The 26,799-nt window shown below is 37.9% G+C and overlaps 1 protein-coding gene across 1 annotated transcript in view; it reads left to right on the forward strand.

Moving 5' to 3' along the window:
• The window catches only part of macf1a (microtubule actin crosslinking factor 1a), a 192,530-nt gene that overhangs the window by 97,849 nt on the left and 67,882 nt on the right, over positions 1–26,799 (forward strand). The window contains exons 30-39 of the mRNA XM_048612952.1: positions 4,395–4,636; positions 4,778–4,984; positions 14,557–14,676; positions 15,873–15,980; positions 16,250–16,468; positions 18,212–18,415; positions 19,258–19,266; positions 21,087–21,318; positions 24,327–24,553; positions 24,747–24,869. Of these exons, the coding sequence (XP_048468909.1) occupies positions 4,395–4,636; positions 4,778–4,984; positions 14,557–14,676; positions 15,873–15,980; positions 16,250–16,468; positions 18,212–18,415; positions 19,258–19,266; positions 21,087–21,318; positions 24,327–24,553; positions 24,747–24,869 (1,691 nt within the window). The remainder of the gene's footprint in view (positions 1–4,394; positions 4,637–4,777; positions 4,985–14,556; positions 14,677–15,872; positions 15,981–16,249; positions 16,469–18,211; positions 18,416–19,257; positions 19,267–21,086; positions 21,319–24,326; positions 24,554–24,746; positions 24,870–26,799) is intronic.

Genomic DNA, 26,799 nt, shown 5'->3' on the forward strand with positions numbered 1-26,799 from the left:
TTATGGTGGGACAGTTGAGGAACAGTGGAGGACTTTCAAAGCAATTTTTCAAAATGCTCAGCAAAAGTATATACCAACGAAAAGGAAGGACTGTAGGAAAAGGGGTAATCAGCCGTGGATGTCCAAGGAAATAAGGGAAGCTGTCAAATTGAAAGATAAGGCATACAAAGTGGCAAAGACTAGTGGGAAACTAGAAGATTGGGAAAACATTAAAGGTCAACAGAAATCCACAAAAAAAAACTAAGAAAAGTAAGATAGATATGAGAGTAAACCAGCTCAGGATATAAAGACAGATGGCAAAGATTTCTACAAATATATAGAACAAAGAAAAAGAGTGGCTAAAGTAAACATTGGTCCTTTAGAGGATGAGCAGGGGGATTTAATAATAGGAAATGAGGACATAGCCGAGGCATTGAACAGATATTTTGTGGCGGTCTTCATAGTCGAGGACACGAATAACATGCCAGTAATTGATAAGGAGACCGAGGTTTTGAGTACTTAGAAACTATCATTATCACAAAAAAGGTAGTGTTGGGTGAGCTAAAGGTAGACCAGTCTCCTGGCCCTGATGGAATGCATCCCAGGGCACCAAAAGAGATGGTGGGAAAAATAGCAGATGCACTTGTGGTAATTTTCCAAAATTCGCTGGGCTCTGGGGCAGTTCCAGCAGATTGGAAAACGGCAAATATTACGTCACTGTTTAAAAAAGGAGGTAGCCAAAAGATCGGGAATTATAGGCTGGTTAGCTTAACTTCTGTGTATTGGGGAAAACACTTGAATCTATCATCATGGAAGAAATAGCAAGACATCTAGACAAATTGTCCCATTGGGCAGACACAACATGGGTTCATGACGGCAGGTCATGTTTAACTAATTTACTGGAATTCTATGAAGATATTATGAACGCAGTGGACAACAGGGACCCAGTAGATGTGTATCTAGATTTCCAAAAGGCATTCAAGAAGGTGCCGCACAAAAGGCTGCTGCATAAGATAAAGGTGTATGGCACTATGGGTAATGTATTAGCATGGATAGAGGATCGGTTAACTAACAGGAAGCGAAGAGTCGGAATAAATATATGCTTTTCTGGTTGACGATCAGTGACTAGTGGTGTGCCTTAGAGATCAGTGTTGGGACCGCAATTGCTTAGTTTGCATAGATGATTTGGAGTTGGGGACCATGTGTAGTGTCAAAGTTTGTGGGTGACTCTAAGATGAGTGGTAGAGCGAAGTGTGCAGAGGATTCTGAAAGTTTGCAGGTGGATATAGATAATTTTAAGTGAGTGGGCAATGGTCTGGCAGATGGAATGCAATATTCATAAATGTGAAGTCATCCATTTTGGTAGGAATAACAGTAAGGACTATTATTTGAACAGTAAAAAATTGCAGCATGCTGCTGTGCAGAGGGACCTTGGTGTCCTTGTACATGAATCGCAGAAGGTTGGTTTGCAGGTGCAACAGGTAATTAAGAAGGCAAATAGAATTTTGTCCTTCATTGCTAGGGAGATTGTGTTCAAAAGCAGGGAGGTTATGTTACAGTTGTATAGGGTGCTGATGAGGCCACACCTGAAGTACTGCGTGCAGTTTTGGTCTCCTTACTTGAGAAAGCACTGGAGGTGGTGCAGAGGAGATTCACTAGGTTGATTCTGGAGTTGAGCGGGTTGGCTTATGGGGAGAGACTGAGTATACTGGGATTATATTCATTGGATTTTAGAAGAATGAGGAGGGGGGATCTTGTAGAAATATAGCAAATTATGAAGGGAATAGATAAGATAGAAACAGGGAGGATGTTTCCACTGATGAATGATACTAGAGCGAAAGAGCATAGCATCGAAATTAGGGGGAGCAGAATTGTGGATGAGTGAGGAGGAACTTCTTCACCCAAAGGGTTGTGAATCTGTGCAATTCCCTGCCCAGTAAAGTAGTTAAGGCTTCCTCTTTGAATGTTTTTAAAGCTAAGATTTTTTGAACAGTAAAGGAATTGAGGGTTATGGTGAGAGGGTGGATGTTGAATCTTTTTAAGACTAAATTTATCACGGCATGTTGCGGAGACAGAAGTAAAAATAGACAGTAACATCAAATACTTTGTTTTTATTGATATAGTTGTAAATTAAATGCTTGTCACTCATGGTGAGTGGAGCTGAGGCCTCAAAAAGATCAGCGTTGATCTTCTTGAATAGCAGAGTGGGCTCGAAGGGCCAGATGGCCTACTCCTGCTCCTGGTTCTTGAGTTCTTCTCCTTAGTTAGCTGCAAGATGATGTCTTACTGGCAGAAGTGATAGCTTGCACATTATTTTACTTTCTGTCACCCAAGACATCACTAATGCCATCTATGAAATTGAGAGCTTGTGGGTATTCTCTTCTGCACTCATACTTTAGGGGACAGTTATGCTGTGCTGCTCTGAATTGGTTGACATTCTTAACATTACCATATGCTAGAACAGATAAAATAGCTGAAACATTTTTAAATGTAGACCTTTTAAAGTTTGGAATAATTTATTGTTTTCTTCACAAGAATGTTTCATCTCACCTTTTATGGGCTAAATTTTACAGGGGAAAGGAGGTTGTACTGGAGACAGAGTAGGACCTCCCCAACCCCAGGAAAGAAATATCGGATGCTAACTGACTCATGAAACAATGCAATCCTACAGCAGTCCCATACTGCAGGTAGCCTTAAGTAGGTGAGAGTGGGACTTCTGCCCTCAATGAGAGGAAGTTACACCACTGATAGCACCACCAGTCAGATGGGCTAGCTGTCTCAGCAATGCCAGAACTCAGTAGTGGACAGCCATGGCATCTGATAACTCCTGGACTTTTAAGATGGGCAAAAAGACTGGGGAGTGTGGGCATGTGCATGATGCAATAGGTTCTGGCAGCTAGGTTTTTGTCTTGTGAATTATCGTTGTCCCAATGATTGGAAAAAAAATCTAGCTTTGCACACAAAGCAAAGCCATCAATCTTTTATGTGTAATTTCCGTGTGGCATCATAAAGGTTGAGAACAAGATAAAAAATTGCATTATCCAAGATCGTACACTACGTATTTTTTGTCAATTTCTAGTCATTGCCTCTCATTTCTTTTTTTTAAAAAGTGTTTTTAACCAGTACCATCCCAACTGCAATAGTTTCTCTTTGACTTTGCAAAGCAAATTGTCTCTTTGTAATGCATAAAACGCACACCGCTCCAGGGAAGGTGTAAAATGGATATACTCTGGTGAGAATGTTATTTGGTTTTGAGATACAGTTTCTTGCACATTAACTCATTTCTAGTAAATCACATAATTAAGGTAACTTGATGTAATGTCCCCTCCACCGATGTTGAATCTTTTTAAGACTAAATTTATCACGGCATGTTGTGGAGACAGAAGTAAAAATAGACAGTAACATCAAATACTTTGTTTTTATTGATATAGTTGTAAATTAAATGCTTGTCACTCATGGAAGAATTGATTATTCAACCCGTTCCTTATTGTGGAATTCTTTTCAAACAAAATCTTAATATCGATATTTACAGAATCATCGGTTGATACAATTAATTTCTCCAAAAGTAAAGCTAGACATAAATTTATCACTTTATTGATCTGATAATCCACTGTTCACACCCTTTTTAAGGAAAATCCTTGTTGTTTGTAACATGCACATAAACATAAAATAAATTGAAATTGTACTGTAATCCGACGAAGTCATTGTCTTACTTCCAGCAGTAACTTGTGTGCATCCACTAATATTTCTAAGCAAATGTGATCTTAAAAAAATGTTCAGACCTGAATCACCCAAGAAAAGCAAATATCTTTGAATCAGGGCCCCCTGAAAGGGCCTAGCAAGCCACTTACCTAAAGGGCTATTAGAGATGGACAGCAAATGCTGACCTTGCCAGTGACAGCCCATGTCACATTAGTATTTTTATAAAGTATTGTTGTTGTTTGTTTGTTTGTTTTGTAGTAACAGACTCCTTTTTAAACATTTAATCAGTTCTGAAAAGTAGATTTAAAGCACTCTGAAATCAATTTAGATGAATCAGTATTTGATCTGTCAAATCATGTGTGGAAAGTCCAACAAATGGAGCAAAACGCCTATCACTGATATAAAGTCGAAATTGTAAAGTGCTTCAAACTGGAGATTTTTATCCTTGCTTTGAATAGAAAGGAGAATAAACTTTTACGAGAAAGATGTTGCAAGTTTTTTTTTCATATTGATGACTTGCTGCTAGAATGTATTAATACATTTAGTGCTACTGAGAAATATTTGTTTATTTACTTATGTTTTGGCCTTTTAAAGATTGACTGTTTTAAAACTATGTCAACAAAGTTAACATTTTAATCAGTATATTGAGTATTTGTATCTTCCTATTTCTTTGGTTATTATTCAATATTTTCTTCACTGATTTGCTTCCTCAGGTGAAGAAGTGATTATAATTCAGGAGAAGTTGGATGGTATCAAGACCCGTTATGCAGAAATTACTGCTTCCAGTTCCCGGGCACTGAAAACATTAGAACAGGTTCTGCAGCTTGCCACAAAATTTCAGGCTTTTAATGAAGAACTGTGTGGCTGGCTTGATTTAGTAGAGGCCGAGCTTGCTGCAGGCACTCCACAGTCACCAGTTGGAGAACAGATTCCACAGGTTCATGAGAGACAGAAGGTGAGCGGAGCAGTCAAGCATCTGGAGAATAAGAGTTAGAATCATATGCTCAGACTTTATTGTTCTTGCAACCTGACATATTTGGTTACAGACTGCAGTAATGATGCTTAACTGAGTATTCAACTCATTCTTAACAATCAGGAGTTGAAGAAGGAGGTGATGGAGTACAGGCTGGTTCTGGACACTGTTAATGAAGTGAGCAATGCATTACTAGAACTGGTGCCATGGAGAGCACGAGAAGGTCTGGATCGCCAGGTGGCAGAAGCCAATGAGCGATACAAAACTGTGAGTGACACTGTGACACAGAAAGTTGAAGCAATCGATGCTGCCATTCAGAGATCACAACAGGTAGGATTTTTTTTACATGAACATTTCTGTGCTTATTTTGAACACCTCTGGTCTGTGATAGGAATGTATCCAGACATTATGAAGCTTGAGTAAGTAAAATTGTACTTCTGAATGCTGCAAACACTAATTGTGGGAACAGGCCAATACAGGATTTGCAAGCTGATGTTTATAACAATAATATCTGAAGTGAAGGATTATCCAAATTATAATCGGCCCAGCTTTGAGCCTTGGAGATCCAGCTAATGAAATGTCAAGTCAACTCCTTTCCATTTAGTCCTGTATTTCATGCTCTTTGTTTTGACCAGTTGGCATCTTGTAGGTCTTTTATTACTGCTGTTGCCTCATGAGTGGGTAAATCCTACATCACACCATGAGAATTTATTCATAATAGCAATTTGATATTTCTGCAATTAATGAAAGCACTTGATATTATATAATGTACATGCGAAATTGTACGCACCTGGTTAACCTACAAAGATTAGATACTGTCTTGAACTCTTCTGTTATAGAAGGTCTGCATTAACCAGCTTCAATAGATAGACATTGGATAAACCACACATTGGATTATGTCACACTTACGAGAATATTTACCATAAACTTGTGATTAAATTTAATTCATTGCACCCCAATCCCCTGAACACACTCGTTAAGAAATTGTGAGAACAAGACAGGGCAGTAGTGATGGAAAGCTCTTCTCCCTGGGTTTAAATTGGGAGAGCATAAATCTTTTTCATCTAATGATTGACATCAGACTGGCTTTAGTGAGAGCAAATTGTACTGTTCCCTTGGCCAAAATTAATTAGAACGTGAGAAATCCAAGAAAGAAAGGAAAATACATTTTAATTTTTTTTACTATGTCAGTGCAAGTAATAACCCGTCCAACATATATCCTGCAAGCTAACATTTCCTAATGTGATTGTGCGCATCCAGCGGAAAGAGTTGAGTACATCATGTGTGATAATGAGCACGCATTCAAAAAGATTGTGTTTGACCCGGAGCTGATCTCTTCCTATATTTCACAGGCATCACAAATACTGGCAACTTCCTGCTTTGCCATATGGTGACCTCAGCCCTTTCTTTGCTGGACCCCTTATTCAAGTCTTGTGGGTTTAGTTACTTCTATCTTCTATGAGTATATTGTCCTTTTAAGATAGGTCTTAAAACTCACTACCTTAGCAGGCATTTTTACCTCTGCTAATTCCTTCCTCAATGGTGTCTTTTTCCCTTGTGGCGTTGTGAGATAGCATAGGAGTTATGCTTAATGTTTTAAAAATAACACAGGTTGTTGTGGTGCCACTATCCATTGCAATCTTCACCATATCATAAAACACTTTTTAAATATGTGATTTTTTAACGTGTATATGAGCTTCAACTGCCTGCAGACATACCTCTGCAATCCTTGCAGTAACACGGTAGGGAGAAAAGATTGGATGTATGCTTCATGATGCAAAACTTCAAAAGCTGTTTCACATTTGTGTGTGATCTCCTTGCCCAAAAATATATCTCTGTATTTGAGACAAGTTCCTACCTTGCAATAGTTTATTGAATTTCAAGAATGGTATTACCCATCAATATATCTGAGTGACAATCTGACATTTCCATAGCTTGGAGGATTCTCTGAGCTTAACAAGTGTGCCTGATTCTTTTGAAATGCCCATAAGAGTTTAACTCCACTGAATTTAATCTTTTCCTCCACTTTCATAGTCGTCCAATAGATGGTACGATAAGTTGGAATGACTTTGAAAATTATATCACTTGATGTTTCAATCCAAATGAGCACTGTAATTGGGGGAAGAAGTACCTTAATTATTTGTAAATATATAACTCTACATTTTTATTGATTTGACACCCTATTAACCAATTTTTTTTAGTTTGCAAAGGAGTGCCAATTGGTTTGGTCATGTCCGCAGTGACAAATATAGTGGATTGACTAAGTTTATCTTTACAGTACAGTATTATTTCTTAAATTATACGCTTAATCACTATTTAACAATAATGTTTGTGGTAGATGTCAAGTGTATGCTTGGAGAATCTAATGCCATGAAGCTCAAAGGGTGGCGAGGTGGATTTTACCAAATGTGGTTTTGTTCTATAAACTCCTGGACATATTTGCACACTGGATAAAAGTTTCAAAACAGTTATTCATTAGCATCAGACACCAGTCATTTGTAAGCCACTGAAAATTTATATATGTTCTATTACACTGTGTAGGAGTGTTTTGATTTATTTGAGTTGGGTGATTTATGTGATCCTAACTCTCTCATCATCATTAACCAGCATTCAGCACACTTCACTTGTATAACTGCCTGTAAACTTAGTTGCTATAAAGTGCGCTTTGCCATATTTGTGAGAAGCTCTTTGTTATTGTATTGTTTAACCCTTTAAGGATTGTGTTGTTTAGATCTTTAAAAATTAATCTAAATTCCACTGGAGAACATTGTTACTACTTCAGTTTATTTTCCTGTTTCGAATACTGTTCTGCATATGATTGGAATTACGCAGATAAAATTAACTATAATTGGAAAACATGGCTTGAAATATGCCCTTTTTAAAAATCACTCAAAGGATTAAACCTTTGCTGTAGTTTATGTATTCTATGTATTGCCATCACATTTGCGAACTTCTCTTTGATCAAACCTTGTGTCTTCTGCCTTTTGAAGAACCTCCACAAACGAAGTTCATGGCTTCCATTTTTGTCTATAAATTTGAAGCAGTTAACAGGATTGAACTAGAAATGTTTTGAAGCTGCTGAAGAATGAAATATAAATTCCAATATTTACTGAATTTGCTATGCAGTGTCCTTCAGTAATGTAGGATTAACATCGCATAGTAAATTTTTAGTGTACCAATGGAGCAGAAAATCTGTTCTGCAGTAAGGGGAGGGGTTACTTTGCTATCAAAATCCATTTCCCAATACGCAGAAACATTTGATGCATTCTTGCTGCAATTATTGACATCTTGCAAGAAGTGTTAAATAACCCTCGTGCTGCTTTGTTTAACTGTCACAGTTTGATTTTTTTGTTAAATGTCAAATGTGTCCTGAAAAAGATTTTAATCCTCTCCAATTGAACATGGATGAGCATGAGCTAGTGTGGGCAGCTGACAGAGGAAAATTGCTTTCTTTTGCACAACTCTTGTTTTCAATTAGATTTACAAGAAAGTATATTCATTGTCATATCAAGGAGGCTGTTTAGTGTAGATGATATCTGTTTAAAATAAAATTTCAAGCAAACTTCAAGTTCAGTCACAGTAGAGCTCTGAAGTTATAGGACTTGGAAAAAGCCATTTCACTCCTAGGCCTGTTCCACTATTCATTGAAATTGTGAAAATCTGCGACTTGATACGTATGTGTGCCTTAGTCCCATATCTGTGAATATCTTTGATTAACAGAACTCTCAGCTCGAACCTTTTAGGCTGTTTTTGGGTCTTGGATTTCCCAAGCAATAAAAGTAGATTCTCTGTCTTTTTGGTTCTCCATAAATTCTTGGAAGAGTTCAGTCAAATCATCCTTAATATATTAAAAAGAAATGCAACCTTAGTTTGTATAATATTCCATTCATAATTTAATGCTTGGGATTCAGGCATCATTCTAGTAATTGGCAACTCCCTCTGAAGGCAATGCAGTTTGACCTTACTAAGGTCAGCAGTGCTAAGGAATACGGAACACAGTGTGTGATCAACCTAGCGCATACATCCCAGTCTTGTAGATCAGAAGCAATGGATTTCTATAACTTGTATGATTTATATTTTGTATCTATCCGTGGCATATTCATAATCTATGTACATAGATTCCTAAATCTTGTTAGATTTCCATTTCTTCCCGTTTTTCACAATTTAAAGGCTATTCTGATCTAACCTGTTGAAGTCCAAAGTGAATGTCCTCACTTTTGTCTATTTTTAAACCAATTGTTATAACTTTCTCCCTATTTGCCTAATCTATAAATTTTTCAATAATTCTAAGCTCATATCTGCACAAGGTACAGTAAGGTGCAATTGGCAAACTTAAACATGTGGTTCTCTATTCTGTCACCTAAATCATTGTATTTATTTGTCATTATTGAGGCCCCAACATAGATCCCTGATGGCACCATTAGTCACCTCCTGCTGATTTAGAGTACCTGGCCATTATCTTTCCTCTGTCTTTCTTGTCAGTTAATTTCCTATCCAGGTCATAAATTTGCCCTCCATTTCATGAATTTCACATTTAGCTAACATAGCCCTTCATAAAAGACAATCAGAGGCTGTCTGGAAGTCCATATAAATGACATCTATTGGTGTGCCTTTTCCAATAACTCTCAACTGCAGGCTTTTCTGACATGACCCAGTCTCTACGAGTGTATGCTGAGAGTATTATTCATGGAAAACCTACTATTCACAAAAGGGTAGCTAACTTCAAAAAGAGTGTAGATTGAATAAATATCGTTGGGAGCAGTATTAGAGGTTTTAAGAATGAGCATGTGTAAGTTTAATCATTTCCATTATACAGTAGATTTTAAACTCATTGGTCCTTCTAATTTAGTGCAGTTGAACATGGGGAGAATAGTTTTTACTGTTGGATGGATAAATATTGTACACTTTTTTGCTTTGTTTCTAAGAAATTGGGAGAAATTTTATAAAGTTTCCCTATTGATGTGTTTAAGGCATGGAATGAACTCAAACCAGCAAATGACCTGTATTATCCCATGTTTAAAGTCATTTCCTCTGGAGGAGAAAATGCAAAGGAAAGAGCAATAAAGGTTTAATGTTTTGAATTGTTCAATAGGGTAAATAGGTGTAACGCACACTGACATTGAGAGAAGGTAGATGTGTACACTCTACACAGGTAATTGTCAGGGCATGGAATTGTTTTTTAAAAAAATAGAATAATCAAGGCAAAGAGTAAAATGGGAAGCTAATTACTGTTCACACTACTTGCTGAATGAACTCAATAAATTCTGGGAACCAGGAAAGTCTGTCTTAAAAAGCTGCTACATAGGAGATGATTAAATTCTTGAACAATGTTCACTTGCTGAATATTCTTTGCTCCGTCCCTTTCTGTTTATCCTCACTGGAAATCAAAATCACACCATATTGGCAATGTCAACGATTAATACAATTAAACATCATTTAAATGTTTTATTAAACAGGTTTTGAGTGCCAGTAAATATATTCTTCTAGCTTGTAATTAAAAACAGGTAGTGTCCCTATCAGCCAGACATTTTGAATTTACAAATTTCATTTTAAAGCTAACATTAATCTGCTTTATTTGCTTTCTGAATCAGTAAATTAAGAAACATGTTAACAGTTGTTTGGTACAGAACTTGACTACTGCTAGAAAGAGTGACATGCTTTGTCAAAATTTTTCATCTTGCATTCATCAGGACAGCTCATAAAAAATTACAATATAAAGAGAAAACTATTTAATACTGTATATAAAGAGTGTTGATTTAGTTGGCAAGTGAACCCTGGTGTAAGTGTCAACATTGTGACAATGTTATGACTTTGAGGTGCATTTTGTCCTGGTTTTTTTTCCTCTTTGAAGAAAGGTTGAGACAGATGTTGAACAGTCAGTGCCAAAGCCAGTAGAGTAAACAGCTTGTGAGGCCTTTAAGATTGATTTTTTTTTTTTTTAAGTTGAAACAATAGAAGCATCCTGAATGGGTGGTGTTAAGCTCTCACAGAACCAGTTTTTAATTTTAGTTTTATCCTTCAGTAGTAGTGCTGGGGTCTTAAAGCCAGATGTTGTAGATCTTATTCCTCTCTGTCAGGGTTCTCTTCCTGCTGCTAGAATTGCAGTGACACAATCTATTTTACTGAATTTGTCTTTGCCAATGGTATGTTTATGGGATGTTACCAAATTAGAATGGTTAATTAGTAGTAGCTTTTACACGCACACGCGCACGCGCACACACACAAATAAAGTTACAGTTAAGTCAGTTCTTTTTATTTTATCTTTATTTTGATTATTGTGTATGAATAAAGCCTGGTAGTTTGACCAATTGAACTGCATCTGGGATGCAAAGCCTTAACCTTTAAAATAGGAAAAAGTTATGGTCTGGACCATTTTCTTAATACATTTTGAGAGGGTTTGATCTGGTCCATAATACCATGGAGAATGTACCAATTAGATGACAACTGGCAGTTAACAACTAAGGTTTGTTCAAACTTAAATCAGTATTTGATTTATTGTTGTCACGTGTAAAGATACAGTGAAAGGTGTTGTTTTGTGTGCTCTACAGGCAGACCATAACATGCAAAGTGTGACCATGTAGAAGAACCGACTGCAAAATAGTATTACAGCTGCAGAGAGAGAGATCAGCATTAACATTTGAGAGGTCTATTCAAAAGTCTGACAAAAGCAGGGAAGACACTTCTTGAATCTGTTCATACATGTATTCAAGCTTTTATATCTTCTGGCCAATAGAAGAGGATGGAAGAGAGTATAACCGGGCTGGGAGGGGTTTTTGATTTTGTTGAGGTAGCGGGAAGTATAGATTGAGTCAGTGGATCAAAGGCTGTTTTGCATGATGGACTGGCCTGTGTTCACAACGCTCTGTATTTCTTGCATTCTTGGGAAGAGCAGTTGCCATACCAAGCTGTGATGCATCCAGATAAGATGCTTTGTATGGTGCATTTATGAAAATTGGTAAGAGTCTTTGTGGACATGCCAAATTTCCTTAGCCTCATGAGAAAGTAGAGGTGTTGGTGTGCTTCCTTCACTGTTGTGTCGACATGGGTGAACCAGATTGTTGGTGATAATTACACCTAGGAACTTGGAGCTCTCAACTATCTCTACCTCAGCACCATTGATGCAGCAGGGGTGTGCCCTCCACTCCACTTCTTGAAGTCAGTGACCAACTTCTTTTGCTGATGTTGATGGAGAAATTGTTGTCTTTACACTTTGCCATTAAACAGTCAATCTATTTCCTGTACTCTGTTGTCAGTGTTTGAGATCCAATCTTCGATGGTGTTGTCACTAAACTTGTAAAAGGAATCAGACTGGAATTTTGGCCCCACAGTCACAAGTGTAAAGTATGGAGCTGAGTACGCAGCCTTGCAGGGCACTGGTGTTGAGGATTATCATGAAGGAGGTGCTGTCACCTATTATTTAGTGATTGCGGTCTATGGGTCAGGAAGTCAAGGATCTAGTTGCAGAGCAGGGAGCTAAGATCTAGACATAGGAGTTTGGAGATGAGTTTATTTGGAATTATGGTGTTGAAGGTAAAGCTATAATCAATAAGTAGGAGTCTGACGTGGGAATCATTGTTATTCGGATGTTCCAGGGAGATGAGTGTAGGGCTAGGGTGATGGTGCCTGCTGTGGACCTGTTGTGCTAGTAGACAAATTGCAAAAGATCAAGACAACCTTTGATTTGAAATGATCCATGACTGACCTCTCGAAGCACTCCATAATTATGGAGGTCATAGCTACCGGGTGGTTGTCATAGGAGCATGCTACATGATTTTTCTTTGGCACCAAGATGATGGCAATCGCCTTGAAACAGGTGGGACTTCAGATGGAAGTAAGGGGAGTTTAAAGATGTCAGCGTATACTCCCGCCACCTAGTCTGCACAGGACCTGAGTGTACGGCTGGGGACTCCAACTGGGCCAGTTGCTTTCCATGGGTTCTCGCACTCAAGAAGGCTGATCTAATGTCTCTGTGGCGGTGACAGTGAGTGCAGGTGCATCCAAGGCGGTTGGGCCAGGTGACATTGTTTCACTGACCTTCTGTTCAAAGCAAGCATAGAATACATTGAGCTCATCAGATGGGGATGTAATGTTGCCTGTGATCTTGATCAACTTCACTTTGTAGCCCATTATGTTGTGTAAGCCTTGCCATGAACGACTGGTGTCCATGTGGTTCGTTTGGGTCTCAAGCTTAGTTTGGTACTCCCTCTTGATGTCTCTGATGGCCTTATGAAGGTTGTACCTGGATTTCCTGTATATGTCAGTGTTGCCGGAGTCCTGGACTTCAGTAGAGAGTGGAACTGCTGCTTCATCCGTGGTTTCCGGTGGGGGAACATTCAGATTAACTCCTTCAGAATGCAGTCTTCTGTGTGCTTGCTAATGAAGTCTCTAACAGTAGTGGCATACTCATTCAGGTTGGCCACCGAGTTCTTGGATGTGGACCAGTCCACTGACTCTAAACAGTCCCATAGAAGACCTTCTGTTGCCTCAGACCAACGCTGCACTACTTTCTGTATTGGGTCCTCGTGCTTCAATTTCTGTCTATAAGCTGGGAGGTGGAGCACAGAGTTGTGATCTGATTTTCCAAAATGCGAACAGCAGGTGGAATAGTAGTCATCTTTGGTTGTATGGCAATGGTCAAGGATGATCACACCTCTGTTGGGACAGGAGACTTGATGATATTTTCGTAGCACATTCTTGAGGTTGGCCTGATTCAAGTCACTCGTTACAATGAACAAGGCCTGGGGTATTCCATCTCAAAACTGTAGCCTTGTACATTTCATCAAGTGCACAGCTTCACTTCTGTGTGTGGTGGGATGTGGCCCGCTGTCAGGATAGTGGAGATGAACTCGTGTGGCAGGTAGTAGGAACAGCAATTCACTGAGATATTCTACGTCCAGGGAGCAGTAACTCACCAGAGTCAACACATCTGAGTACAAAATGGTGCTGATTAGGAGGCAGAACCCCCCCCCCACCACCCCTTGCTTTGCCTGAGGATGTCAAGTGGTCTATTCAGTGAACTGAGAAGCCCTCAGGTTGTAAGGCACAGTCAGGTGTAGAAGGAATCGACTATGCCTCTGTGAAACCGAGCACGCAGTAGTTTCTTGATTCCCTTTTGGAAGGTGAGTCCAGCTTTAAGGTAGTCCATCTTTCTCCATATACCATATTTGTGTAGTAGGTTGAACTTCTTTTTAGCTTAATGGCAGTATTCTATTAGTGCCAAACATCATTGCGACTGGATAATAGCAGCATCAAGTAGTCACCTTCACTTCTTGGTCAGTTACCTTCTAGAGATATCTAAAGTAGAGCACTTTCCAGGGCTACCAATATTGAAGGCTTTTGGTCTATTCATCAGTTATGCACCAAGAAATCATTTGATCAGAGTTGTCCAAAGGTGGCTTTGATGCATCCTATGTAGACAGCAAGCTTGCACAGTGAATGAATGGCTCAAGCCCCATTTTACAAGGTTGCAAGTTAAGGCCAATCTTAATGTTTTCCCTTTTATACTGGTATTTCTTGTGAATTGTCCTGATAAGTGTAAGGTGAAAAGGTTCAACAAAATTATCTTTTTTAGCAAAATAAATGTTGCTGTGTTTAATATCTTTAGCCGCAGCTAGATTTTTAAAATGGACTGAATCTAGCAATATATTTTTGTGCATTACAACTGCACTGAACAAGTCTAAGGTTTAACACTGCTGTGGTGGACTTGTGTGCTGTTAGGAAAAGTTGTGAAATTGCTATAAGCAACAGTTAATATGTGAGCCAGAGGGATTAATCTCTGATTTTTCTGGCACTACCTGCGTTCCGATTGCAGCTCTGCTTTTTTTCTGTCCTTGTGTTTTTGTCTAAAGCCGTGTGTCTGCTTTGTTTCCTTAATGTTCCGTGCTGCTTCTCCTTTCTGCTAGTATGAGCAGGCTGCTGACTCCGAGCTTACCTGGGTGGCAGAAACCATGCGAAAGTTGACAGCCCTGGGCCCAATAAGGCTCGAACAAGATCAGACAACAGCTCAACTTCAGGTGCAGAAGGTAGGAATGATGTGTACGAAGTGATTCAGAACTCCCTTCTGATATAATCCATTTATATGGGTTTTTTTTTTTTTAAAAAAAAATGCGCTACTGTTCCATATTATGTACACTTACGCTGCAATCTTAATTGCTGCAAATTCATGTTGTGTGCTAAATCTTTTGGGGGAAGAAAAGATTTATATTGGTCACTTTATTTTGTCTTGATTAGTTTTGTTTTCCTCACCAATTTCTCCCCTCTAACCAAAAGTCATACTTTCAAGAGAAAGGAAGAGAAAATGGAATAATATTGAAAACAGTTATAAGAAAAAGGAATTATGTAGCCAATTACCACTGCTAAAATAGTTTAATTCCTTCCGCTTTGTTCACAACTCTGATACAGCTGTTCCTCTTTCTCACCTTTTTTGAGATTCAGCTCAATTCAAAACAGAGGAAAAACAATCTAATGATTGCCACCCAATTCAAGTTAGTTTGAACTATGTAATGGGTAATGCGCCTACCTTTCATTCATTAACTAAGATGCCTGTTTCAGTGGTAGATTAAAATTCAGGATTCAATCTAAAATTGGATTCTGTAGAATGAATTTTAACTACTGAAAGCAAGTTCATGTACCATTTTAAGGATATGTCAATGAGTAGGCTATAAATTATTTTTTTCCCTTTATTCCTCCATAGTGTACTAGGGTATTGATGGTATTAATTACACTGCATACATGCTGTCGCAAACAATTTTAGACCAAACTCCTGGACAAACTGAGCTAATCAAATTCTTATATATGTCCAGTGAATGTTTGATCTCCTTAAACAACCGTTAAATTCCAGTTGGTCTTTCTATCTATACATAAATCGTTCTTATTTGAAGAGCTGAAATTTGAGGATAATTGGAATATAATGTAATTTACAAACCAGTTGACCACCTGTTCGTCCAAAATAGGCAGTAATAAACGCTGCATTTCATGTCCATTCCATTTGCATAGCAGTTTACAATTCTCTGGCTGTCCTGAACTTCCATTTTATTTAGCTAGAGTTCACTCACCCATGACTTTGTATCCATCATGTCAGCATAACAGGATGAAACATGATGATCTGAGCTATGTTGAAGGTAGGGACTGCAGACAGTTACACGCCATATACATTATTGGCACTGGAGATCATACAGTGTTGCATTTCCATTTTTAAGGTTTTTTTTAATGTCTTTAGGCCTTTTCAATAGACATCATAAGGCACAAGGATTCAATAGATGAATTGTTAAACACTCAAGAAGAAATTCTAAGTACCTGTGGTGACGAGCAGAAAACAACGTTGCAGGTATTATTTCAGTATTTCTGCAGATGGCCTGCCACAGAATGAATGTTTATAACTATGCATAGACACTTACTTTTTATTAAGTTGTGAAATGTGCATATTTACTTCCACAAATGAATAATTATTTGCATGCTATAAGACAGAAATATTACTGTTTATGAAATTTTTAATAAACCATGTAAAATTGTCAATCAAGACCTTGAATATTGAAAGGGGATCCTGTGATAATTAATCTAAAATATGTACATCTATGTATACACAAATCCACATAGGAGAAAATGGAGTTGTTGCAGCAACAGTACGAGACAGTCAGTCTAATGAACACTGAAAGGTACTCCCAATTGGAGCGGGCTCAAGTCCTTATTAACCAATTCTGGGAAACACATGAGGAACTGTGCCCTTGGCTTGATGAGACCAGAAGCCTGATATCACAACTCCCACCACCAGCTGTTGATCATGAGATGCTGAAACTACAGCAGGAAGAAATGAGGGTAAGGATAAATGGACAATCAAGTTGTGACACAAACACAGAATGCTGGAGAAAGTCAAATCTGGCAGCATCTGTAGAGTGAAACAGAGTTAATGTTTTGAGTCTTGCATGACTGTTTCAGAACCTCTTTCTTTTATTTAAGTGTAGATGTGTCCATTCCCTTACGTTCTTTAGTGTATACATACCTTTGCAGTTCAGGTTACCAGAATCTCCATTGAAACCAGTAAGCCATTTGGGATTGAAAGAAAACAACAGGAGATGAGGGAACATTCTGTGTTGTCTGTGCATTTTCACTGTGTGTGGTATTGTCAGTAACAAAGGAAGGAAAAAGGTGACTATAGTGTATTAGAACTACCAAAAAGGGAAGGACTTTAAATTTCCAATGCTGGGACTGCTGAAGTCTTTCACATTTCTTGAGGTTCCATGCTCTAAGGGCAATCTGATTTGGTGGGCTTGGTTTCCAGTCAGGTGGACCACCCTGAAGAAGCAGCTGCAGGGTCAGGTCATTCTAATTGCTGACCCGAGAGAAGGTTGCATCATTCCAATCCCAAAACCCTGAGCCTGGAAATGGGATGGAGTGCCTGATCCTGGGATGGATTCATAAAGTTGTGATGGTGAGGGTGAACTTAAAGAGCTAGGGAGATGATGCTTTTCCTTCACCCAGCCAACAAGGAATGCTTCCTGATGCTCACCTCAGCTCACTGCAGCTTCCAGTTTTCCCAAGACTGAAGAAACCCAGCCAAAGACAGCTTAATTAACATTTAAAGTCCTAGCCACAACAGAAACACCGATGATGTGTTTGCTTTTATTAACAAAGAAATTGATGTACAAGATGTCACGCTGGAGTTGTACAGTCTCTTCGACCATGTTGAGAGTGCGATGTGCAGCTTTAGTCTCCTTGCCTCAAAGAATGCATATTCCTTGGAGGAAGTTCAGTGAACGTTCATTGGACTAATTCCTTGGGTGAGAGACTTTTCCTTAGAGGATAAATTGCATATAAGTGCTTGTTCTTGAGAGATTAGAAGAATTTGATGTGACCTAATTGAAACACTGAAATTCTTCAGAGGTTTAACAGGATAGTTCCAGAAAGGATTTCTCACTTGCCTAGCGCATCTATATTAGGGGTTACATGTTTCCTACAAGCTGTGTATGCTCATAGCCACACAGCAATCTGAAAGGGCCGTTCAGGTTGCTCACAAATTGTCACTTCTAAAATACCATGTGTGAGCAAATGCACAAAAATGTTTGAACTTATCATGTATTCAAATGAATAAGTTATACAAAACAAAAATCTTAGAGGGGATAGCTCACGGTCTCAGAATAAGCCATGGCCATTTAGATCTGATATAAGAAATTTCTTTGCTTAAAAGTTTGTGAGCGTTTGGAATTCTACATCATAGGAAGCTGTGGATGTTTAATTGTCAGTGTACTCAAGGTAGGGATGGACACTTTTTTTTGATATTCGTGGAATGGAGATATGGGAATAACGTGGAAAAGTGTGACTGAGGTAGAAGATCTTATGAAAGCAGAGCAGGATCAAAGGACCAAATTGTCTAATGTTATTTGTTAAGTATTGTAGTTATGTACCAACACAGACTGTGAGTGTGGCCCACCTGTGAAGCACAAAGTGCCAAATTTGCCCTTTTTGGTATTTTGTTTCATATGATTCCAGAGGTGTCATTTCAGATCACTGTGTATTTAGAATTCTTTCAAATTTGAGATCTGTTTTTTTTTTCCTTAACAGCAACTCCGTGAATCAATCTCTGAACACAAGCCTCATATTGATAAATTGATGAAGATTGGCCCTCAGTTGATGGTGTTGAATTCTGATGAGGGTAAAATGGTTCATGAAAAATACACCACAGCTGAAGAACTTTATGCTAAAATAAAGCAGGATGCGAGACAGCGGGCTTTGGCTTTGGATGAAGCAATTTCTCAGTCTGCTCAGGTACTCCGGTGATCCTAGATTTTTGCATGGGGATTTTTTCAAGGGTATTCATTTGTTTATGAAAAAGGAATCATCTTTCCTTATATTCTTATTGGTTCTCCGTCGCTGTCACTACTTAATATAATGCTTGCTTCAGCAGAATGCTGGCTAGTCTAGGTTACAGGCATCTCCTTGACAACACCAGTAATATTGTTTGAAAATATTCTACTACTAGAGTTACTGTACCTTTTGATTGGTTTCACAACCATCAGGAACAGTAACAAAGTAAGATGTAAGGTAAGAATTTGCAGTGAATGATGAATTAATTGACAATAAATGGAAATGTTGGTGAATTTTGATGAATGAAGGGAGCATTCCTAGTTAGCAACTCCATGATGAATTGCACTTTGTTTGCAAGTCACATCCTGTGAGGAAATGACTGTGTGCCCATTTTCTTCTCTAAGTTGACACATTTCTTCATATAGTTGATTATTCATACTTGCTTACTGGTTACTCTGTTCAACAGTGGTGTTGATAAAGTCATCCAGAGCTCTGTTTGACATGGTATTCTAGTGGGAATTAAGAGTGATGGAAGCAGCATAGAGCAGGAATGAGTACAGCAGAATGGAGAGAATGTTATGACATGCAGATTCACACGTCATAAGCATCAGGAATGTTTGTAAAGTGTATCCCTTCCATATTTGTCTCTTTCGATGCATTCCCTTGTGTTCCCCCTTCATAGCGTTTTCATACTAACTTGTCATTTGTTTTCCATTCCGCTCAACTCGTGGAATTAAATGTTTATTTGCCGACACCACCTGCTGCGTTGTGTTTAATTGTTGTGTTCATCATCTGCTCATTAGCATGCTGAGGTAAGCAGAGCTCCTTGGAAAATCGACTGCCGCACTTTAGGGTTGCTCTTCCATTTTAGTTTGTATCTGTCACTAGAAATCAGTTACCTGAAACTTTGACAGCCTCTGGACAGTGCACACACAATTTATAGTGACAGCTACTCTGAAAGCCCACTTATTTAAAGGATAGTTGTGGGTTCAACTTTGCTGTATTTTACCAAATACATTTGTTTGTTTTTAAAATTGTTTCTTTTGCATCACTGTAATTGACAACAGCCATTTTTGTTTAAAAATAATTAGCATTTTTGGTTCTTGGCCTGTTTTTATATTATTGAGCGACTTCTCCTTTTTAATTCTAATGCAGTATCCAGATTAGATTAAAACATACCTCTCAGCTAGTCTAATGATATGCCTGAGTCCAACTTCAAAAATGTTGTATTCCACCAGATTGATCATTCCATTTCCACTTCTCACCTGATTGCCTGTCTGAGCATAACTGTCAAAGTAATGCTGAAACGTGAATACCTGCCACTTCTTAAATGATTGCGATCTCAACTTAGTTTAAGTTAGGACCTCTGTAGCCATATGAGAAAGTAGTTTCCTCCCAACCATGTGAGTTTAACTTAACTTTTAGTTTGAGTGAAAAGAAATTTTTCAAGACTAGTATAATAACTAGTTATTACAAAACCAGACTACGCTGTGATATGATTCAATGGAACTATAATAATAGTATTTATATCTCTGAAAAAGTTGTTCATGTTCCCAATCCTGTTTGTCATTTGAGCTGACCTCCAGCTATATTTAGTGCTTGTTCAGTTATTCACGTGATTTTAATGTATGGAATAGGTCTCATAAGTTGATAAGCAAGATCTAGAATGTAATTCAGCATTTTGAAGCTTTGGGACATTTGCTTTTAAGTAAAATAGCTTAAATTTTGTCACACATTAAAAGAATTAGCTTCATTCAGGGGATTTGTTTAAATTCTTTTCTGATGAGTCAAATAAATTTCTGTTTAATCTTTGAATGATGCATGTGAGTAGTGTTAATTGTATTTGTTGAAGTCAACAAAATAAGTAATTATAAGTAGTCTTCCACTTTTTAGTTTGATAAGGTGCAAAATTATAAAAAAAAATTCAAGCATTTACAATACCAAATTAACTAAATTACATCATTAGCTAAATTTATATTCTGTTGCAGATTTATTGGTGCAAGCTTTGTTTTTTTCATGCGCCTGGATAAGAATGTAATTTTCAACAATGAATTTAATTTTTTGTGGATTATTCACATTCAGAGTAGATAATCAACCATTGATTTGTGACTACAGCACAATTTTATTCATCTCGAGTCCAATCTTTCAATAGCTCAAGTTAAACGAGAGTGAAATGCCGCAAGAAAAATGACAAGTCTGTTTACTCAGAATAAATTGCCCTTACTCCAAATACAAATATACAATGCAACTGATATTGAATGTGTGACTATTTTTGTAGACTGTGCTTTGTTTAAGTTGTAGTGTCAAAGTTTTTGTTTCTATTCCAATAATTCCATGTTTTTATTTCTAATGGTTTCAGAATCGTAGAAATTCATTTGAAAATCGAGGTGAATTAGCCTTATTAAATGAATTAAACTGTGCAATCCCTCATGAGTCATTTGTCATAAAATTTGTTCTTGCATCAAAATGTATTTGCACACGATCCAGAAAACTTCCAACAAAAAAAAGTGTGCTACTCATTGCTTCATTCAAGTTTGCACTGATAATTTCTGCTGCACATTGAAATTTTCTCAGAATCATCCTTATCTAAAACAATGTTAACTGCACTTCCTCTTATTTATGATCTGTTTAGTTCCATGATAAGATTGATCCGATGTTAGAGTCTCTGGAACACGTTGTTGATCGGATGCGGATGCCACCATCAATACCAGCTGAAGTTGAGAAAATCAAAGAGCACATCAATGAGAACAAAAATATTGCAATGGAGCTTGAAAAACTTCAGCCATCTTTTGAAGCTCTTAAACGTCGTGGTGAGGAACTGATTGGACGGTCATCTGGAGCAGATGAAGATCCTGCAGCTAAAGGTATTGAACATTAAGTTTTGAGTTCATACATAACAACAAGACTAATCACCATTGTAATGGCTGGTATCAGGTTTTGCAAGCCCACCTAATGATAAACAATTTAACGATTTGTTTCCAATATATGAATCTATTTCTCAAATGTTTAAAGCAAAATTAAAATCCATCCCTCTAATGTTAAATGTTTGCAGTCCATTGTTCAGGAGTCAGGTGACTGAAATGTTATCATTTATTACCGTAAAATGCTTTGGGATACTCTGAGAACGTCTTTTAAAAACTTGGTGTTAATATGACAGTATTTACTTTTGCCTCAAATTTGTATTGCACTCAATTCAGGAAACATAAATGAATGGAAAAAAGTTTCATTTTGTACGGTGCCTAACGCCAACTCAGAACATACAAGTTAGATATGATCAATTAATTGTTCTTGAAATATAGTCACTGGTCTAATATAGACAGTTGATTTGTGCAACAGAAGTTTTATTTACAAAAAGGTGCAATGACTGATAACCTAGGCTTAATTTGGCATTTATGGCTACGTCAGTGTTTTGTGCTGGAATGTACTGGATGTCCTGGAGTAACCCACATATTGTGATGGAGCTGGCCTATCAGAATTGAAAGAGTTCTTTATATGTGTCATAGGAACATAGAAAATAGGAGTTGGCTATTCAGCCAAGCAAGCCTACAATTCAACAGGATCATGGCTCATCTGGTATCTCAATGCTATGATCCTGGACTGTATCACTCTGCCTCGACACCCTTAGCATGTAGAATCTGTCTTTTTTAAATCTGTTCAGTGACCTGACCTCCTCCACCTTCTGCGATAGAGTTTCATAGAATCACTGTCTTCTCAGTGAAGAAACCTTTCTTCATCTCACTCTGAAATGCCTACTACACATCCTGAGATTGGGATTTCTTGTTCGGGACCCCCTATCCAGAGTAAGTGTCATTCAGTGTGTCCAGTTCTGTCAGAATTTTACATTTCAGTGTAATCCCTTTTTATTCTTATAAACTCAAGTGAATATAATACAGTCAACTCAATTTCTCCTCGTATGATATCCCAAGAATCAATTTGGTGAACCTTCACTGCACTTCCCCTGCAAAAGTATATCTCTCTTCTTGATATATACCACATGATATTCCAGATGTGATACATTAATTTTTCTACAGCTTAAGATTTCCGGGCTCCTATGCTCAAATTGCAACGAAGGCCACATTACTGTTTAATTTCCTGTTTGCTGTACCAGCATGTTTTCTTTTAATGACTGGTATACAAGTTTCTTTTTCTTTATTCATTCACGGGATGAGGGTGTTGCTGGCCAGGCAGCATTTATTGCCCAGAGGGCAGTTAAGAGTCAGCCACATTGCTGTGGGTCTGGAGTCACATGTAGGCCAGACCAAGTAAGGATGGCAGTTTCCTTCCCTAAAGGACATTAGTACAGCCAGGTCTGTTTGTAGATTGACACTTGCTGATCTATAACCATTTACATAATACTCTGCAATTCTGGCTTTCTTACCAAGAGAATAACTTCACATTTTAACCATATTATACTGCAATGCATTTGCCCACTCTCTCAAACTGTCTAAGTATCCTTAAAGCATCCTTACATCCTCCTCTCCACCTATTTTGGTATCATCAGCAAATTTGGAAATATTACAGTTGTTTCCCTCATCCAAATCAATGATAGATGTTGTGTAACTGGGGCCAAGCACTGATCCTTGCAATATTCTACTTGTGCATTCCATCCCAGAGTCATTTGTTCCTACTTGTCATTTGTTGCCTGTCTACTAACCAATTCTCAATCCATATCAGTATGTTATCACCAATCCTGTATGCTTTGATTTTGCACCCTAACCTTTTAAATGGACCTTTTATCAACGGGGTTTTAAAAGTCCAAATATACTACATCCACTGGTTCACCCTTCTCTATTCCACTAATTACATCTTCAAAAAAATTCTAGAAGAATTGTCAAGCAAGATTTTTTTTTCATATATCCATGCTGACTTTGTGTAATCCCACTGGTATTTTGAGTGTCCTGTCAGCGCATCCTTTATAATAGACTCCAGTACTTTCCTAACTGCTGATATCAGGCCAACCAATCTGTTATTCCCAGTTTTCTTCATCCTTCATTTTTTAAGTAGTGGGGGTTACATTTTCCATTCTCCAATCTACTGGGACTACAGAATTTTGTAATATGACAACCAATGCACTACCTGGCCACCACCTTCAGTGCCAAGGGATATGGCTTATCAGGCTCTGGGGAGTTATCAACTTTCAGTCCAGTTAATTTCTTCAGCATTTTGTTTTTGCAAATACTGATCGCCTTCAGTTCATCCTTCACAACACACCCTTGCTCACCTAGCATTTCTGGGAAATTATTTGAGTATTCCCATGTGAAGACATAACTAATATAGTTGTTTAATAGACCTGCCAATTCCTTGTTCTCCATTATCAATTCTACTGATTCAAACTGTAAGGGACCTGTATTAGTTTTGAATAATCTGTTTCTTTTCATGCTGATTTTGGTCACTTCTTCATTGGATTGGAATATTATCAAAAAAGAGAGATCATGCTGCCTTTGGTTGGGGATGTCCATCTGCTGTATTTGGACTGAACAGAATGTATCTGAACAAATTTAGTTGTCAAAGGCTGCAGTAATTTCACTTCCATATTTGACATAGAGACATCAAGTATATTGATTGTTACTTCCAACAAATTGTAACAGTAATTTTAATACAACTTGTCTAATACAAATGATCAAAGTTCTTTCCTGTTCTTGCACAGTTGAGGAGTAACTGACTCAATTTGGATCGGGTTCTAAACAGTCAGCTTTATCAAACTCCGCTGAAAAGTCAGTTTTCAAAGAGTTTAATATATAAAATATTACCCTTTATTCCCTACTCTGATGGCTTCTTTTCTGGCAGTGTTTGATCCTTCTGTGACCATCAATCAGGTACAGGAACATCTTAAATATTCTAGCTCACTTTCTTCCAATCTGTAATTCTTTAGCCATTCAAGACAAATTGGATGAGATGGTATTTTACTGGGAAGATATCAAAAGTCGTGGTGAAGAGAGAGAGATTAAACTTCTGGATGTGCTTGATCTGGCTGAAAAGTTCTGGTGTGACATGGCTGCCTTGCTGACCACCATTAAGGACACACAGGACATAGTGAGAGACCTGGAGAGTCCTGGTATTGACCCCTCAATCATTAAACAACAGCAAGAGGCGGCAGAGGTATGGACATGGGTCAAATATTAAATTTTTATTGTTCTCATAAATCGGTTATAAGTATGCTCTAAATATTTATTTATTTATTTATTTGTCTTGACTGAAATCACAAAAAAGTGGTTTTCTAAAACAATAGATTGTAAAGTGGGAGCTGCTTAGGATTAATAACAATTTTCAGGTAATATTCTGTCGATTTCAGACAATTAAAGAGGAGACAGATGGACTCCATGAAGAGCTGGAATTTGTACGAATCCTGGGAGCGGATCTCATCTTTGCTTGTGGAGAATTTGAAAAACCAGAAGTAAAGAAAAGTATAGATGAGGTAAGATTATGCAATCACCTAGGGTTAACTAATAACATCATAGCGACGATGCCTCTAGGTAATAAAGACCATAAAATGATTGAATTTTGCATTCAGTTTGAAAGAGAGGAGCACTTTAACTATTTTTTTTAAACATTATTAAGAGGAATTATGAGGACATGAGAGCAGAGCTGGCCAGAGCAAACAGGTGGCAGGTTAAAAGATTGCACAGAATGATCAAAGAATTGATAGAGGGGAAATAGAGTTCAAGAGAAAGCTAGCCGGAAGCATAAAAACAGATATTAAGAGATTCCATAAATATTTGAAGACAGTTGTAATGTGAGCATTAGTCTTGTAGAAAGTGAGACTGAAGAATTAATAATGGAATGTAAGGAAATGGCAGATGAATTGAGCAGGTATATTGTATCAGTCTTCAGTACAAAGGACACAAGTGACATCCTAGAAGTAATGATAAATCAGGATGTAGAAAGGAGAGGGCAACTCAGAAAATTCAAAATCATCAGAGAAGTGATGCTGAGAAAATTGCTGGAGCTGCAGTGCCTGCATCCTGATCACCTTCATTCTGGTCTTAAAATAAGTGGCTAGTGAGGCAATTGATGCAGTGTTTTTAACTTACCTAAACTCCTTTGATCCAGTCATAATCCCATTAGATTGAATGATAGTGAAAATAATTCCTTTGTTGTAAAAGGTAGGGGGACAGATAACGGGAAACTACAGGTCAGTTAGCTTAACATTTTTCATAAAGAAAATGTTAGAAGCTACTATTAAGTAAGTTTTATAGCAGGGTACTTGGATATGATCAGAGTAATCGGGCAGAGTCAACATGGTTTTGTGAAAGATAAATCATATTTGACCAGTCAGTTGGAGTTCTTTTGAGGAGGTAATGTGCTGTTGATAAAGCAGAACTAATGGATATACTGTAATTAGATTTCCAGAAGGAATTTGATAATGTGCCACATCAAAGATTATTACAGAAACTAAAGTCACATGGTATAGGTGTAGTACCTTGGCATGGATAGAAGATTGCTTTGCTAACCGGAGGATGAGAGCATGAATAAATTGATCTTATTCAAGTTGGCAAGATGTAACGGGTAGTGTGCTACATGGATTAGTGCTGGGACCTCAACTGTTTGCAATTTACATAAATGACATGGGGTCGCTACTTAACAATCGAAGGTTGTCCATTTAAAACAGAGGTGAGGCAAAATAATTTAAAGGTTGAGAGGCTTTGGAACTCTCACTTCCTGAAACGGTGGTGAAAGCAGAGTGCTCAAGTTATGACAGAGGTGGATAGATTTTTGTTATGCAACGAGTGGAAAAGTTGTTGGGTAGGTGGGATTTGAAGTTAAAATCTGATCAGTTATGATCTTACTGAATGGTGGGGCAGGCTCGAGGGCTAAATGGCTGACTCCTGCTATTAATTATGTTTGCATGCATGTAAAATATTATTTGAAATAATGATGAATAAGTAATAACATGTTCTAGATTGAAGTATGTGGGATGGGGATAATATATTTGCATGGGTTGAGAAATACGAAACAGTGAGAATAATGGGTCTTTACACAAAAAGCCGGCAGAGGCTAGTGGAGTACCACAAGAACCCTAACTATTTACAATGCATATAAATTACCTGGATGAGGGAAATCAAATGCACCTTTTCCAGATTTGCTGGTGAGACAACTGGGCAGCATTGTTTCTTGTGAGAAAGATTTAAGGAGACTTCAAGGTGATTTTAAAAAGTTGAGTGAGTGGGCAAATGTATCTTATGGTCTTATGATTATCAAGGGGATCAAGGGTAACAGGGAGAAAGCAGGAGAATGGGGTTGAGGAACTTATCAGCTATGATTGAATGGCGGAGCAGACTCGATGGGCAGAACGGCCTGATTTCTGCTCCTATGTCTTATGGTCTTATTGACAGATCCAGCACTGC

This window comes from Rhincodon typus, chromosome 27, assembly GCF_021869965.1.
Source record: "Rhincodon typus isolate 14 chromosome 27, sRhiTyp1.1, whole genome shotgun sequence".
Taxonomy (NCBI): Eukaryota; Metazoa; Chordata; class Chondrichthyes; order Orectolobiformes; family Rhincodontidae; genus Rhincodon; species Rhincodon typus.